General features: G+C 37.3%; 1 protein-coding gene and 1 long non-coding RNA gene across 7 annotated transcripts in view; one reads left to right on the top strand and one right to left on the bottom strand.

The window, feature by feature from the left end:
- CNTN5 (contactin 5) overlaps positions 1 to 15,462 on the bottom strand; it is a 605,427-nt gene that overhangs the window by 5,356 nt on the left and 584,609 nt on the right. For all 6 annotated transcript variants that reach the window (XM_063394532.1, XM_063394528.1, XM_063394530.1 and 3 more), the window contains 3 exons: positions 8,267 to 8,376; positions 1,319 to 1,505; positions 761 to 873 (listed from right to left, as the gene is read on the bottom strand). In XM_063394532.1, the coding sequence (XP_063250602.1) occupies positions 761 to 873; positions 1,319 to 1,505; positions 8,267 to 8,376 (410 nt within the window). The remainder of the gene's footprint in view (positions 1 to 760; positions 874 to 1,318; positions 1,506 to 8,266; positions 8,377 to 15,462) is intronic.
- LOC134549099 (uncharacterized) lies at positions 663 to 12,906 on the top strand. The gene is made up of 3 exons (XR_010079995.1): positions 663 to 734; positions 4,131 to 4,224; positions 12,755 to 12,906. It is a non-coding gene; the product is annotated as an uncharacterized LOC134549099 (long non-coding RNA).

The raw sequence follows: 15,462 nt of genomic DNA, 5'->3' as shown, positions 1-15,462 counted from the left end.
TTATACTTTCTCGGTGATATTTCCTGATGTATCAAAGGAGATATAAGATTGTAGTCAATAGAAATGATTTGATATGGGCCTCAAAAAAAACCCCAGATACCCCAGTGTTCTTCTCTAAGAACACTGAAATCATTCTACTTTGATTTAAAGTATTGCAGAAAATTCTGGGTTTTATGACTTATATGTTTTTATTTTTAATTTTATGATTTATTATATATGATGAATTATTTAAGTGTTAATCTGATTTTTAATCTTTAAAACTTCAAAACTTTGAACTCTGGATGTAACCATCACTGCTGTAGAGCATCACTAACATGATCACAAAATAATCTGAAGCACTTGTATTTCCACTTGAAAAAACATATTAATTTTAATGTATTTTAATGTAAATTAAAGATAGCCCACTGTTCTGCATTTCTCTAAATCCTACTACAAACACAGTTAAATTGAAGAGTTATTAGGAATTTCATTGCAGTCTGATATTAATAGCCACTGCTGACTCAGAGATGATGGACTGACCCCCTCGGATAGAGGGGAGTCAGATAGAGTTCAGTATTCGAAAATTGAAACACAAAAGTATGTTGAGGCATTTCTCTCATTTTGATTTTATTTGTTGCTTCTCACAGTGAAAGCTGACTTGAGACAGTCTGTATAGAATGCTTCACTTGCACAGAGGAAAAAGAAAGGGAAAAAAGCCAACAAAGAGGAGGGGCAATTGCTTGGAAGACAGAAAGGTGAGCAAGCAAGGATAAGCACTAACCTTGTATCCCATTACATCAGATTCATTAGCTAGAGGTCTGACTGGCTCCCATCCAAGAGACACATGTGAGCCATCCTGTATCCACATAATATTGCCTGGTGCTTGGCTAGGAGCTGAGAAGAAAAAACAACATGTACACATATATATTTTTATAGGTAGTTTCTTTAAAAACAAAAGAAAAGTATTTTAATCTTTCATCATATTTAAAATTGGTAGTGTTATCAGGCTTCCAACTCTAGATGGAACATTTATGAATTTTTTTTCATCAGTAGTGTAATTTTGTAGGTTATAGTGTATTCTGCCCACCCCATAAATTCCACAAAGCTTATGAACTTGAATTCTTTTCTCTCCCTTTGTACAAAGTACCTTGTTTTCTAGGAAATTAACCTTTGTTGTAAATGCAAAGTCATATGAATTCGTGTCTAAACAGCAAAGCAAAGCCATGAATCAAATCTATATGATTGCTGATTGTTATATACTCTTAATAAATAAAAACCCAAGGGGACAGAGGTTTCTCCCTGCTTTCTTCCTTTCAGCAAAGGTACTGAGATTACTTACGGGATTTCTTGGTTGCTGCATGCACAGCAGTGCTAGGTGGTCCATACCCTGCAGCATTGTATGCCCTCACTGTTAGGTGATATAATGTGTTTCCTTCTAATCCTGTCAGGAGGATGGATGACTCATTTCCCTCCGTTTTGACCTTTTCTGCTGCTTCTTCCTGCTGCATGTCCTTCCAGTACCCAACCTGCCAACAAGCAACCAAACGAAGGATTAATGTAGGCAATCTGGCAAGCTCATGCTTTCAGATGCTTGTGCTTGTCATCCTGTGGAGGGTATTTTTCCCATTTATGCCTTTTTCTCATTGTCAGACCCCTTTAAGCATATGGGATTTGCAGCTTGACCTCAAGCCATGCAGTGCTCTCTTCTCCAAAATGTCAGGGCTTGGAATATTGTGGTGTGACCTGAAGCACGTGGAATAGCTGTGTACTGGCACAAGAGGAGGCTATTGTAAGACAGAGGAGCAGAGGGTGAACTTTGGCAGGGAGAGCTCATCATTGAGGGACACCTTGAATGGTGCCTTCTGACTGCATCAGTTCAGAATTGTTGTGACCAATATTCTCTTCCTGGCCTGGTGCAACCTAGATCCAGGAGATTTCTTATCAGTCCAATGAATAAGAAATGACAGAACAATGACGGAAGTATTTTGATCATCTGAAAAGTCCTAACAGAATAAAAAGAAGGAAATGGATTCAGTTTTAGTTCTTGGATATAAACAGATTTCTAGTAAATGAAGTTTTGATGGTATGTTTATGCCCTTCCTTTTCAGACATAAAATGAACCCCTAAATGATCTTTGGTGATTCTTGATTCTTATTCTCTGATATCCTTAAATTTATCATAATCTCAAAGAGCTTCTCATAAGACTGAGCTGAGATTTTGGCTAGTCTCTGTCCTCTGGGGCCAAGCATTTTCAGGGCATAATTGGAGAAAATGTATCTAGGTGAGCTACACAAGTAAGGCAGTTCTCATGGGGCCCTGTTTTGCCTAACAGGAGATGTCACTAACATGCGATTCAAAGACCTATACTCAGCTTACTGTAATTCATGCTGAGACCTACTTGCATTTCTTCCACATTTTGACCTTTTGTGTGAAGCTGGCTATTTCTTAATAAGTTATTTACACTGTATTGGGATAACTTTTCCTCTGAGAAAAAAGGTCACAGACGGGAGAACTCTTGAGAATGTCTCCCAGGAAATGCCGAACCAAAAAACCCCAAGGGGTTCACAGGAAAATAAGACCAATGAGCACAATGCTGACCTTTTATAATTGCTCTTAGACTGTGATATAAAAAAGATCTGAAACTATCTAGTTGCAAAAATATACATTTGAGGTCCTATCTTCACTTGAGAAAAGTGCCTCTGTTGACTTTGATTGAGGGTTTTAGTTTGTGTCAGCTCGCAGTCCACTCTTTCAACTGTAAAATTCAAGTACTTGTCTTTTGCCTGTGTGCCTGCATTGTCTCATTTTAAAAGGCTGTTGCTTTAATTCCTAGATGAATTAGAGCTCAGTTCACAAATCAAGCTGCAGTCACCAGTTGTTCTGAAATAAGTGTGATTCACTGAGGTATTTTGCTGGATGAATACTTGACCAAAGCTACTGATATCTGAAATAACATCCATTCAGAGTCACTTTTCTTTTCTTGAAAAGAAAAAGGAATAAATAATCATTTATTCACATCCTACTATTGAATCTCCAGTGCTTATTATCTCTAGGGCAGTCAGATTCCTTTCATTTAACTTGTGGTACATCTTTACAAATTTGATGCTACCATGGTGAGAACTGCACAATATTGAGCACGGTATGAATAGGCAGGGAGAGGGGACATGTGTCCTGGAGACCCTGTCATCCAGATAGTGCAGTCTGCTGAGGATCCAACAAGAAAAGGGTCAGAAAGGAAAAGTGAGTTGACTAAGCTTGCACAGGTGAACAGTAGCAGGGGTGGAAATGCAACAGAAGATTTTTCTCTTTTTTCTCAGAAAGCCAGGAGCAAAATCACAAGTAGCTGTGTTTATTCACAGGACGCACCATGCCCCATGTTAATGAAATGTTAATGAATTAACTTTGATCTGTTTTAATTTAATTTTTTTTTGAGGTAGCACATGCATCCATTTGTTGATGATCATAAGAAATAAGAAGTGGTTTTAAAACAAATAAATTACTATGATTGTGACTGAGGTAGATGCTGTGGGGATTTACATTGATTGGAACTGAAATGAAGATACTTCTGATGTTTAAAAATGAGGGACATATATCTTAAAAATGAGGATTTGTTTATTTACACGTCTCTGCATTTGCTGGTTCTTTTTTAAATCTTATTTTCTGTAACTTTAATTTAAACTCTTCAGAAGAGATCTAAAACACAGAAAAGGTTTTCATTAATGATAACATTGAATACTGATAATAGCATGAAGCACAAGAAAGTAGCCCATATTTGAAAACTGAAAGAAAAAGAGGGGAAGAATGCATTTTGTCTGTTTAATACATTCTTGTTTGTGAGGTTCTACATTTTTTCTGGACTTTCTGTTGTTTTTAGCCAAAGAATAGTAAATTTTGATACCTGATTTCCAGAGACCCATCCCTTTGAGTTGGAGAGGAGTAAACTGCTCTGCTCTGGTTATGGATTAAGCAATAGTTAAAAGCAAATCATGGTAAAAAAAAATAAATTCTGTCTAAAATTCTTCTACCTCTGATAGTTGCAGACCACTTCCTTGAAGTTTTAAGTTTAAAAGTATCTTAAATGATACTATTTTTCCAAAGTTGGGTTCTAGGTAATATAGTCTTTGTCATAGCTTAATCTGATCTAATTGCAGGTCATCTTCACAAAATGCCGAAAAGTCAGAGTTATTGGCTGGACATTCTTTCTGTTGATCACAGAAAATTAAAGCTACAAATAAAGCATATCAAGTAAGTGCCTAAGTAAAGTAGAATTTCTGTCTTGCTTTTCCACACTGTGGTTAAAATATCCACATGCTCTTTCTAAATTACCTCAAGGTGTACTTCACTAAATAAAAAGAAAAAAATCCAGTAGATATAATTATCTGTTCCATTATAAAAAAATATAGAGAAACAGCAAAATATTGAGTAATTCTCTTTGAAAAGCCACAGTATACTTTTATTAAATAAATAATAAACCAAGTTATTATGTCAAATAATCCTCTCTGAAAATGGCACTCAAGATTTCTTTTTCTATCTTTTTTTTTTTTGTTGTTACTTTTAGATTATTTGTTTGCTTCAAATAGATCTTTGGATTGTATTAGCCAAACTCCTATCCCTTAGAGGAATTCCAGTGAAAAAGACATGAGCTTTTTCATTTATACTTAAGTATTAACCTTTCTGGAAAGGGGAAAAGAAACCCAAAAAATCTCTTCTTCCAGTCAGTAATTCGCTCTGTTTTCCTTCCTTATCAGTAGTGAATGCCAAAGAAAATCTGGCCTCAGGCTCAAACAGATTTTATAACCTTCAGCTTATAGATTCCAAACAATAAGTATGAACAACACACTATATTTTTCCCCAATTCTGACAAAGTTTTTGAGCTACTTCTACTTCATCAGACTGTAGCTGGCACATATTCAGTAAGGTTGGGCGGACAGCTGACAAACCTGTACTGAAGGCAGGAATAATATGTGCTCTGGAAGATGCAAATGAGGGCAGCAAACCTTGCATGAAACTCATGTGACATAACAGTTAACATTGCCTTTCAAGGATGACAGTGTGAAATTGGACAAGTTCCTTTGCCTTTCATTACTCCTTAGGACTAAGGGCAAGCAGGGCCAGAGTGAAAGTGGGTCACTGTGAACTTGTCCACGTTTAGTAAATATTCTGTCACTTTTGTTGATTAAAGCCCAAACATTCATGTGTTAAGGAAATAGCTGTCCCTTTTATAATGCTGTTGCCAAAAGGCCAGAAATGTGGAGACTTTGTAAGAGGTTGTCACTGCTATGATGACCACAGCCAGAATACGAAATGAGACATGCAAACAGAGTGGCTAGTCAGATTGTTTTGCACTCAGATTGAATTGAAGGCAACTCTTTACCTGTGGCCCACAATAATTCTACATTAGAAAAGAATTTTAAAAAATGAAAAAAGATAAATAATTAATCCTTTTACCAGAATTACTGGATTTCTGTTCATTATCTGTTTGCTGTCTGTGGATTAAAAGAGTACTACAGGCTTTGTTTTGCACTGCCCTGTACAAATTATGACCTTTCAAAATCAGTTTTGAAATTAATTCTTCCCAATGAGTGAAAGAGGCTCTTATGAAAGTAAATAATACGGAAAACAAAAATCTGTTCTGTACTTCTGGGGGATTTTTTGGGGGCATGGATTTTAGCCCCAATGGCTTTCTACACAGACACATTTCCTTTTGGCACTGTGGGGATGCTTTAAAGGCAACCTGTCAGTATGTCAGGAAAACTGGGCTGATAGTGTGGACTTAGTGTACTTCAGTGAATGTTATGATGCACTGACTCACTGTACTGATCCTATAAATCATTACCTCTTTTTTGATGAAATCCGTCCCAAAAATGGAATTGCAAAGATCTAGCCATACCATCCTTAGAAGTTATTCTCTCCTGCTGAATCATGCAGAACAGCAACATTTATGTTTACTGAATAAGTTCTACTCAGATTGTAATTATTCCTCTGAAGATGGAGAAGAGAAAACTATTTCATGAAAGATTTGTGTGTCAGAAAGTGGGCAGAGGAATTCTGGCTAAATGACCAAAGATGGAAAGCGCAGGATGGGGGTGGGTAGGGTGGGGAGGAAAAAACATCCTCATCTCCCCAGATAAAAGTAGTATCCTAAAAGGTATTACTATTTAGAAGACTCCTCTAATTCCTTTGTGGGAGGAGGTACAACGGAGCAGGGAATTTTTTAATATTTCTTTCCTTTTTTTTTTTTTTTGTTATGACAACTGCAGATCCCTAGCTTGAAATATTTACTGTGTAGTCTTCATGCTATAATCCTAAAATTTGTGTAGAGCAGAGTGAGGAGCCAAGTTATTAGTAAGGTTCATTGTTAGTAACTTCTCCTGTATCAATGGGCATTTTCAGATTTGTACCTGAGAAATCCATGGGAGACATAGAGCTGGCAAGTATGCCAAACTCCAAAGGTCAGAGCACTTTCCAAGTGCAAAAACCACCTCTAACACTAAGCAAGGCCACTGTGCTACCTGTAACAGCCATCTATTGCTAGAACACACCTGTAGAGCTAAGGGAAGTGTTATGTGACAAACAAATAAATGCAAAATCCATTCACATTATGAAAGGATAAGTTTCGAGGGAAATAAATTTCAATTTTAGAAAGAAAATATAATTTTTATTTTAAAATACACAATGCAGTTAATAGAACATTTTGATAATAATTTTGATCAATGGAATGAGGATAAGAGTCAAAATAGTAGGTATAATTTAAAAGATGTTAGATATCTGAGAAAAAATAACAAACCAGCTACCTTTCTGAAAAGAAAAAAAGACAGAGTGCAGCGAGTAAGTTATTTCAGATGATAAAAGACTGGTCTCAAAATTGAAGTCAGGTTTGTAACAAGTGGAACACTTCAACATGGAGAGGAATAGTATTTGCAAGATGAATATCATCTCTATCAGATACAGTTTTGTTCTCTTTATAAATAGCAGGTTTAAAGGTAAAATGGTCAATTATGACTTTTGCTGCATGAAGTGAGCTGTGTGCAAAGGAATGAAAACATATTTAAGGTAAGGAAGAAGTGGAAGAAAAGAACAGTGAAATAAAACTGGCAGAGGTTACCAGAGTTCAGCATGCAGACGTAGATGGGAAAAGAGACCTGAAAAAATGCTAGACCTGAGGGGACATGCCAAAGTCCCCTAGATATTAATAGCGATGTTGCTATCCAATATATCAACAGGCTACAGAAGCAGGTAAAAAAATATTAACTAGTTCCATCGGAGCTATGAGGGAAATGCACTGTCCTGGTCCTGGCTGGCCAGCCTGCGGCTGAGCTGCAGAAGGTGTTGGCTCTGATGCTGTCCAGACACCTGCATTTCCTTTCTGAGGCTATTAGTGATGCTAACTAGCCCCTGGGGCTGCCCAGACATGCTACCAGGGAGACACCCTGTGCTACTAGATCACAGGATATCTTTTGACACCCACATTATTGGTGTCTACCTCAGACCTACATGTTCACCCTCTCTTCAGCGTTACTGTAGAAAACCAGGACTGAGTTCAGGACTGTTTAAAGGTCTAAAGCAGGACAAATAACCTGCATCCCAAAATCAGTTTATTTGGTTTAGCTGGACTGTTTAATGATGATCAGCACAGCCTGATCCACAAGGTCAGGGTGGGTTGTGGTGGTGGCCCAGAATGGACAGGTGTACTGCTAGATCTGATCTGTTCCTGAGGTTTGGATTGTAAGCTGTGTCCAAAAGTGCAGGGAGGTCCCTTGCCAGGGCTGGTTCACTCTCCCAAGTCAGGAAGGGCTGTCTCTAAGCAGAGTTTTATTTATGGACTGTGCAGCTGCTCCTTCCCTCCTGACATCCTGTTGTTACGCTCTGCCCAGCAGATGTCCCTCAGCCTCTGTGGGATGAGAGCACATGGATGCAGAGACTCTCTCCTTTCTCTCTGCTGATTGCTGCCAGTAAATAACAAGTTTGAACTGGTCTCTTAGAGCTGGAAACAGTCAATACCTAATTTTCCCCAGCCTGTGAATGATGCATGCTGGGTCACTCGCAGTTCTTTCAGCTCTGTTTGAAGTGACAAAGAGATGTTATAAGAACTGGTGTTGAACAGTTTTCAAGCACAAATAAATAAAAAATGTTCCGGTGCTACAGCTGTGACTGTTGTTCCACAGCTAGCGGTACATGCACCAAAATGAGCATAATTCCTACTGAAGTTTCACTACTGCACACGTTAACAGGATGCAACTCTCGCAAAAGCAACAAGACTTCTCATTATGGTATTCTGTGTTCATACCTCGAATCCCTGTGGTCTTCCTAGACTTTCTTTAATATGTTTCCACGCAACAAGAATCTCTGATACAGACAGACTCGTAGCTTTGACATCGATGGGAGCAGCAGTGGGTTCTGTATTAAGAAAAATTGAAACAATAAACCTCCACTGTAACAGCTTGTATTTATCAAAAACACTCCGTCTGAAACTGTCATTTACTTCCTTTATTCTACCTTAATACTTGCAAGAAGGTATGACACTTAGGGGGAACATGAAAAACTGAACAAGACGAAGAGATTATTATTGTTGTATTTCTTTATTTGTGTCATGCTGCATCAATATCTCATCACTGATGACGGGTGCAGCAAACTGTGAAAGAATCTCTTGTCTGTGATTTTTTAAAAAAAGCTTTAATATTTGGATATGTGTCCCCTGCCTCCACACACCCCTTTCATAGCCCTAACTGCAGCAGTAAATGGAGCATTCATTCTATTTGTGGCTTCTTAGTGCCATTCTGTCAGCTCAGGATGAGCAATACCTTGCTGAGGTGCTCAGTCAGTCCTGCCCTGGGGCAATACTGAGTAGGAAGTGATACCCAGTGCTGTAGTGAAATGCTATGTGAAAGAGTTTTTTTAGGCCTATGTTGTTATATCCTTGAAGTCACAAGCACCAGCGTTTGGGATGTGCTACCTTCTCTCTGCTGTGAAGCATTTACTGTTTTAGGCCTGGGGTGCACATTTTTATAAAGGCACCAAGACCTAAGGTTTGTCCCTCTGATTGCCTGTGTTTGTTACCATTGGCCCTCTGTCCGTGTTTCTATCTCCGTGCTATTCATAAAACACTCTGCAGTCCTGGCCTCCTGATTATCTGGAACAGAGGGTCCTTCCTGTCCTCCAGCCTGGCTGGGTGTCCTTTGGTGATGCCAGGACATCATGGCCCACCAAAGGGCCAGGATGCTCACTGAAGCTGTAGGATGTTTTACATACCACACTTGCCCAAGAGTGTTGTCACAGGCATGTTTGCCTTTGTACTTTCACATCAATGGATTCCTTATAGAGGCCCAGCTGCTTTCAGTGGTTGGGAAGTTGAGTAAATGTCCCCAGATATTTGCCATGACAAGCCACTGAGCACTCCATCACTCAGGTGTATCACCTGTTACAGTACACTGGGGGTGACGAGTGTCCAGAAATTCTCATATGAAACTGGGACATGACACAAGGAAATCTTGTGGGTCTTTTGCTTCATTTCCTAAATATGCCTGAAAACTTTCTTATAGACAAGCTGTGGAGGCAAGGCTTCTACATATACTGTGCAGCAGACAATAGGGCATTTCTCCACCTTTCTGGTGTAGTTCACTTGCTCATCAAAAATGTGAATTCACATTCCCCTCTAGTCACAGAACCTGTGATTTCTTCCTTGGCCTAATGTTCCTCATTACATTTCTAATGTGTTGTTCTGTTCCTGAAGGGCAGGCAGAGGTCTTGGTTTTATGTCATAGGGAGACAAATCAAAGAGTTTTCTGAAAAAAACTCTTTGGGGTTTTGGGGACTTGTTTAACAGGATTATAGAAAAGGAGCTTCCTTCCAGAGCAGCCTGAGATAAAATTATATATTTTTCTTAGTGATCAAACAACCTAATATGTAAGATACCTAACATCAGTTTTGACTCATTTGCTACCTTCCTTTCTCTGCAGATGTTGTTCTGGCACTGTTGCCCTACAAATATTTTTGACACGGCTCATAGAAGTTTTTCATTATTTTTGATGCCAGACTTTTAATATTTGTTACTCTTTTTTGATCTTTTTTAATTTACATTTCAAAAAAAAGTAATTCTGATGTGACGCAAAGTGGTGGCTACCAACAATGAGTATTACTAATAAGTATAAAATAATTTTTTGAACATTTTAGGTAATAAAGAATAAAAAAAATATGTTCAAGAATAAGAGAAATGATCTTTTAATTCAATACTGAAAGAATGGCATTATGAAAAAATATTTTGCTCATAATATGATTTTCTGTTCAACAGTTACATCCTGCTTTCTACTTTATGCACTATTAAGATTTGTGTAGCAAAAGCTATTTTCTAGTTTTTGTATTACTGAAGCAATTACCTCCTTGTCAGAAAAGATTACAGTGGGATAAATAATTTGAGAGGTACACAAAATGTTGGTTGGCAGACTTTACATTTTCTATAAATGCAGGTATCATTTCCCCTTCGTAGCATTCACTAGGAGTGGTTTATACATTGCTTGACTAGAAACACAGAATATTTTCTGATATTTTCAAAAATTGTTTTCAACAAATGGAGCAGAAATAGTTTGAATTTCTTTTTATGTCAAGAAAATGTATTTCTCACATATTCCAAAATAATTCACTGCAGTTTCACTGATTTTAGGCACTAAGAATAGTGTTCAGCAAAACAACAGAAATTATATATTTGGGAATAAGATATATTATGACTGTCTGAAAGTTTTTGGAGACTAAATAGCATTTTTTATTGATTCAGATACGATGAGGACCATATAATTTCTGATTATATAATACAGCCCATGGTTCACTCCAATGTCATGCTTTATTCTCTGTGTCTAAAACTAATGATAAGTTTGATAGGTTCATAAGCTTTTTCTATTATGGTCACTGATGTTATATTCATATTATTTTCTTCAGATCTTGTCATTATGCTGAACCTGTAGGTGTCTACCTAAGGTCATACTTCCTGAAAAAAGAAAAAGGCCATCTTTAACATTCCCTGTTTGAATTAAAGATGCAGTACAACAAATTCTTATAAGGCTGTGAGCAATGTCCATGCAACACTGTGTTTCCCTGTGCTGCAATCATACTTTAAAGAAGCCTGTTCAATATGTAGGTCTTTGGGATGGCTGTAAAACGGCAGGACATTTTCATGGCTAATGTTCAGGGAAGCAATCCTGAATTTTGACTCTGTAAAGTAAAGAGAAGAATCACTTACTAGCCCTCAGTGTGTTGTACCTGTTTATGACTGTAAGCTGATTTTCTGAAATATTCATCCTTAAGGATTTCCATGTGACCTAACTTAAAAAACAAGTCCAAGACCCTACTCAGCCTATGTTGCTTTAATTCTTCTATGGAACAGAGCCTCAGCTAGGACTACTCAACCAGTCACTTCATATCGGTTCAGTTCTTATTTTGATTACAAAAGGGATTTTTACAAAGTAGTCCTATTCAAAATTTGAGCTCCTATTTGAAACTAGAGAACGTTAGTCTGAGCAATTGCATCATGACTGCAGACAGTCCTTCATAGCTGAGATTTTTGGGATTTCATCCAGGATTTTCATCCATCTATTTCTGTGATAATGCCTCTCTGGGGAAAATCCACAAGAGATATATCAGAAAGAAAATCAGGAAAATTCATCACACTTGTGTCAACCTGTCGGTAAAGAATGTGGTAGCATTTACTTCCTTGCTAGAAATAGCCACATAGATTATCTTCCAAATCAGACAACCTTCAATGAACTTTTTCTTCATTCCTGAGAAATGAGGGACTCCACCAGATCTGCAGTGAAATGTCTGTCCACAGGATAAAGAACTTTCTCCAGAATCTTGTGCTCAAAGGGGAAAAATATCCAATTTCCACAATTGAAGAAACAAGATTACTGTTTCCAGGACAAGCCTTCAGAATTCTTGTTTTTTCACAAGTCCTTTCTATTTTCACCTTCTCTCTCACCAGTGTCTTCGCAGAAGACATTAAAACAGAGAAAAATTAGTAGAGTGTTAGAATGAGCTATAGGTGAAGAGCTCTGCCCTGAATATTTTTGATTCAGTGCTGAAATACTCTTACTTGTTGGGTAGAACTTCTGAAGCCTTCTCCTGCAATGATGCTCTCCTGCACACTTTGTCACAGTGTACCTCCTGCTGTGGCTCTCTCCCTTCCTTATGGAATAACCCAGATTTATTACACAGCAGAGAGTCACCTGGGAATAAGGAGCTGCCTTATTCCATGAAGAATTTACCAGAGGAGGGTTGCCGTCTTCCTGAATACAAATGGTTCATTTCCCTCCAGTGACATGGCAGACAGAGTTACTCTCAGCACGTGAGGAGGGGATGTGCCCATTATATTGACTGCACATCTGCTTCCCGTGGGGCTAGTGCCGTTGATCAGAGGAGTGCTTAATAAACTCCTGCGTGTCAGGACTGTGATTTCATTCCTTAAAAAAATCATTGGAGACAGCTCCAGCTGAGCTTTCACAGGATCTCTCCAGACAGATCATTGGGCAGAATCAGAAAATAACCCTCTGTAGTTTACAGCTAATATGCCAATTAGTTTTCAGGTTCACCTAAACCCCAAGAAGCTCAGCTTTAGCTATGAAATGAATCACAGGACTCAATGAATTTAAGATTTTAAAGACATAGGCACTGTATTCAAAGATGTGTAATTACATATTATTTCCTTCAATGAAACAAAAATAGTAATTTATTTATATAAATATGGAGAAACAAAATTGCAATGGCTTTTTTCTGGTCCTTTTCCTTTTAGATAACTGAGAGCTTTGGATCTCCATTGGCTTGATGAATTACCACAAATCCAGACAAAGCAAGAACAAAAGCTCTGTGCAGTGTCATTGCATCTTGTAAGTATTACAGAAGTGCATCTGGGGTCCCTCAGGAGGTTTTAAACAGAGAGTGTAAGAGTCCTCAGGCTTTAACCTGTATTGCTAAGGGCTTTCTGTTTCCTCTATAGAAGTTTTTAGTAGTATTCACTACTCTGTTTATCAAAATTATAGATCTTTCAATTGTTGTGAAGGCAATTCTGTCAATACCTGAAGGAGAAATTAGGTACTGAAATGAACAGAACTGATCTTGTACCACCCATTATGACAAACATTAACAAAAAAACTCTTTATAAAAGACCTAACTCATCTTGAAACCAGTTGGGTTCCCAGAAACTTGTTTCTATTTGCTTTCATATTCTCATCTATTTCCATACTGTAGAGTCCTCTAATTCATATTTATCATTGTGCTTTTAGGTGGCATCCATACTTGTAAACTAAATAAGGACAGAGAGACAAGGTACCTGCCCAAGCATGGGCATACAGCTATCTGTAGCATTACACTGTTGGCATCATCTGTGTTCACTCTGGGAAATTTGTGCTGTCCCAGGATGTGACAGTTTTATCAGAGTAATGTCCTGATGCAAATTAAAACATTTGAGTCTTTCTTATGTGTGATTTCTATCCCATCTCCATGATTGGAAAAACCAATTAAATTTTATTTATGGTACATTTCAATAGAAAAGTCTGCATTGTTTCATTTGAAAAGGGTTGAATTTCTGACAGTTGACAACACCAGAAATTTTCACAACAGATGTAAAAATTTCAATTTCATATTACTCTTAGCTATCCTAGCTCTAAAATCTTATTTATTTAAAATAAATGATAAAGTTTTTCATTATTGTTATACATTCCTTGATTATATTTAACATCAATTCCTTATTTACTTCAGTTTTTCATGCCTGATATACTTTCCCAAGTAAAAAAACCACAAACCCTTAATTTTTTGTCTATACTTTTGTTATTTTTATCCTTTTTGTTGTTTGGATTGTATTATGTATGCTTTTTACTTATTCTGAATATCTTTTAGAGGATATATCTATAGATCCTCAGATGTAATGTCCTGTCTCAGAAATGTACTGTTTCTTGCAGTACAAACTTCAAATATCTGTTATATGTTTGGCTTAGAGACATTCCAAAACACTTCTATTTTTGGTTTCGTCTGTTAATTCCAGTTAATAAAATATTTCCCTGCTTTTTATTAATGATGTGTTTCATTGTTATTTGGTATGATCAGCTTTTCTATAGTGTTTTGATTATTCATCAGAACAAGGCTATTGTACTGTTATTTCTTCTCACTTAGTCAGTACTGGATAAAGAATCTGCTAAATTAGCACAGACAGAACAAAAGGTCACTAGACTTTACTAATTAGCAAACTATTCTGAACAGTTAAATTCTCTCATAAATAACAGCATTCTTTAATATTTTTAAACAATTAGAAAGGTCTTTCTCAGCATCCAAATTGATCAAGGTATTCAGAAATTGACCTCTAGCTTGACGTCCAGCATTTTAAATTTCCCTTTTCCAAAATTACATAGAACCCAAGGTTATTCTCCTTTTTCCAAACACTAATTTTGTATTTGCTAATATATTATCACATCATCAGCATGTTATGACATCCAGATTCTTCGTTTTATTTTGTCTTCCTGTGCAGCTCATATTTTGTTTAGCCATGCTTGTTAAAGAAAGCCAGCCTGGCCATCACTGTTATCAGCACAGCCTTTTCCATCTCTTGCCATCATATCTTCACATTCGTATTTCCTTCTCCATTGCTATGTTTGTGATTTCCCCAGTTTTCATTTTCCAGTGAGTTAAAGCCACACATAGTGATTGCATAGGTTTTTCCCTGATACTAAAAGCTTGTATTAGTAATCTTGGAATTCTTAGCACCTCAGTATTTAGGTGGAATGTGGTCATCAATAAAAAGAGAATGCATAAATGTTTATGTCGTAACAACAAGTGCTAACATTGCTTTTGTTCATTGCTTTATTTTCAGTGTCTAGTACATTTACAATTTTTTCTTCTGTGGATAAAAATCATCTGTACCTTCACTGAATTTCAGTGCTGTTTCAGTATTTTCTAGCAAGAATCTGATACCCTATTTTCCTGACAGGAAGTATGGTCAGAAGATTTCTTTGTGTTCTCTTCATGATCCTTTTCAGCCTCAGGTCTGCTCACTGCATCCTTTCTCCTGGAAGGTAGCCTAATCTATAGTGCTCTTCTTTCTTTCTTTCTGTTAAAGTTTTCCTTCATGTAAGGTTCAGGCTTGTCCTTCCCTGCTGCTGGAAATGTCTACTGTCTCCTTCTGTTCTGCCTTCTTATTGAGGTAATTGTGCATTTTTTTTTTCTATCCTGCATGATCTGAGCATAATCTTCATTCCCTCTTCAGAACTGCTTCCTGGCTCTCATCACTGCTTTTAACATCACTACACGTGACTTCTATTTTTCTTCTTTTCTCTCTGATTACTTGCTTTTTTTCCTTTCCTAAGTTTTCCAGGAAAGACTCCTCCTTCAAACTTCCCTACTGAATCAAGACACCTTTTCCAGATAGTCACATATATGTTTGCCTTTTATTTTCTCCATGGGCTGTATGTCTAGTTTTGTAGAACCTTTTTAACTGATTCTCCATTCTAG

This window comes from Prinia subflava, chromosome 3 (genome assembly GCF_021018805.1).
Source record: "Prinia subflava isolate CZ2003 ecotype Zambia chromosome 3, Cam_Psub_1.2, whole genome shotgun sequence".
Taxonomy (NCBI): domain Eukaryota; kingdom Metazoa; phylum Chordata; class Aves; order Passeriformes; family Cisticolidae; genus Prinia; species Prinia subflava.
This window is presented reverse-complemented; position numbering and strand designations above follow the sequence as displayed.